Genomic DNA, 2,295 nt, shown 5'->3' with positions numbered 1-2,295 from the left:
TGGGGGGGGTTGTGACCCCCATGTCTGCCCCCCAAGCCGCCATCTTGGACGAGCGGTCGGGCTGCGGGCGGGGGGAGCGGCTGGCGCTGGCGCTGGCGCGGGAGCACGTCAACGGGATCCTGGGGACCCCCCCCCGCGCCCGCCTGGAGGTCGACATCTTCGAGCTGCAGCGCGACAGCCAGTACGAGACCACCGACACCAGTGAGTGTGCCTTGCACACGCGTGTGCGGGGTGTGAGAGGCCGCGGGCGGGAGAGAAGAGGGGCTTTGGGGCCACCCACACGCGTGTGCGGGGCGTGAGAGGCCACGTGTGGGGCGTTCGTGGTGTGTGAGACCATGTGTGGGGGTATAGGTGGTGTGTAAAGCCACCCACACGCGTGTGCGGGGCATGACAGGCCATGGGACGGGGCGTAGAGGGGCTTTGGGGCCACCCACACGTGTGTGCGGGGCGTGAGAAGCCATGGGTGGGGGCTTTGGGGCCACCCACACGCGTGTGCAGGGTGTGAGAGGCCACGTGTGGGGTGTTCGTGGTGTGTGAGGCCATGTGCGGGGGCATATGTGGTGTGTAAAGCCATGCACACGCGTGTGTGGGGCGTGTCAGGCCTTGTGCTGGGGCATACGTGGTGTGTGAGGACATGCACACGGGATCCTGGGGACCCCCCCCCGCGCCCGCCTGGAGGTCGACATCTTCGAGCTGCAGCGCGACAGCCAGTACGAGACCACCGACACCAGTGAGTGTGCCTTGCACACGCGTGTGCGGGGCGTGAGAGGCCGCGGGCGGGAGAGAAGAGGGGCTTTGGGGCCACCCACACGCGTGTGCGGGGCGTGAGAGGCCACGTGTGGGGCGTTCGTGGTGTGTGAGACCATGTGTGGGGGTATAGGTGGTGTGTAAAGCCACGCACACGCGTGTGCGGGGCATGACAGGCCATGGGACGGGGCGTAGAGGGGCTTTGGGGCCACCCACACGTGTGTGCGGGGCGTGAGAAGCCATGGGTGGGGGCTTTGGGGCCACCCACACGCGTGTGCGGGGTGTGAGAGGCCACGTGTGGGGTGTTCGTGGTGTGTGAGGCCATGTGCGGGGGCATATGTGGTGTGTAAAGCCATGCACACGCGTGTGTGGGGCGTGTCAGGCCTTGTGCTGGGGCATACGTGGTGTGTGAGGACATGCACATGCATGTGCGGGGTGTGAAAGGCCATGGGAGGGGGCATAGAGGGGGTTTGGGGTGACGTACACGCATGTGCAGGGCGTGAGAGGCCACGTGTGGGGCGTTCATGGTGCGTGAGACCATGTACGGGGGTGTATGTGGTGTGACACGCCATGCACATGCGTGTGCAGGGCATGAGAGGCCATGGGTGGGGGCATAGGGGGTGTGTAAAGCCATGCACACACGTGTGCGGGGCGTGAGAGGCCGCGGACGGGGGCGTAGGGGGGCTTTGGGACCACCCACACGCGTGTGCATGGCGTGTCACACCACGTGTGGGGGTCGTTCCTGGGGCATGAGGACAGGCACACGCATGTGGATGGCGTGTCACACCACGTGTGGGAGGCACGAGGCCACGCACACACGTGTGGATGGCGTGTCACACTATGTGTGGAGGCGTTCGCGGGGTGTGAGGCCACACACACGCGTGTGCACAGCATGTCAGACCCCGTGTGGGGGGTGTAAGTGGACTTTGAGGCCAGGCACACGCGTGTGGATGGCATGTCACACCACGTGTGGGGGGCGTAAGTGAACTTTGAGGCCACGCACACACGTGTGGGTGGCGTGTCAGACCATGTGTGGGGGCGTTCCTGGGGCACGAGGCCATGCACACGCGTGTGCACAGCATGTCAGACCACGTGTGGGGGTCATAAGTGAACTTTGAGGCCAGGCACACGCGTGTGGGTGGCATGTCACACTATGTGTGGAGGCGTTCACGGGGTGTGAGGCCATGCACACGCGTGTGCACGGTGTGTGAGGCCCTGTGTGGGGGTCGTAAGTGAACTTTGAGGCCAGGCACACGCGTGTGGATGGCGTGTCACACCACGTGTGGGGGGCGTTCCCGGGGCGCGAGGCCCCGCACACGCGTGTGGGCGGCGTGTGGGCCCCTCGTGCACTCACACGCGTGTGTCCCGCCCCCCAAGTGTGTCAGATCCTGCCCAAGGGGGTGGTCTCGGTCCTGGGTCCGGCCTCCAGCCCGGCCGCAGCCTCCACCGTCAGCCACATCTGTGGGGAGAAGGAGGTAGGGACCCCCCCCCGGACCCACATCTACCCCCCGGACCCACAATTCCCCCCTGGACCCACATCTGCCCCCC

General features: G+C 66.3%; 1 protein-coding gene across 1 annotated transcript in view; it reads left to right on the top strand.

Annotated features, from left to right (window-relative positions):
* Positions 1–20: 20 nt before the first annotated feature.
* LOC106898214 (glutamate receptor ionotropic, kainate 5-like) overlaps positions 21–2,295 on the top strand; it is a gene marked incomplete at its 3' end in the record, with an annotated part of 19,212 nt that continues 16,937 nt past the window's right edge. The window contains exons 1-2 of the mRNA XM_014959329.1: positions 21–201; positions 2,125–2,222. Of these exons, the coding sequence (XP_014814815.1) occupies positions 21–201; positions 2,125–2,222 (279 nt within the window). The remainder of the gene's footprint in view (positions 202–2,124; positions 2,223–2,295) is intronic.

The sequence above is a fragment of the Calidris pugnax genome, unplaced genomic scaffold, assembly GCF_001431845.1.
Source record: "Calidris pugnax isolate Ruff unplaced genomic scaffold, ASM143184v1 scaffold464, whole genome shotgun sequence".
NCBI lineage: Eukaryota > Metazoa > Chordata > Aves > Charadriiformes > Scolopacidae > Calidris > Calidris pugnax.
Note: the sequence above shows the minus strand (reverse complement) of the source record. Positions and strands in the feature narration are given on the sequence as shown.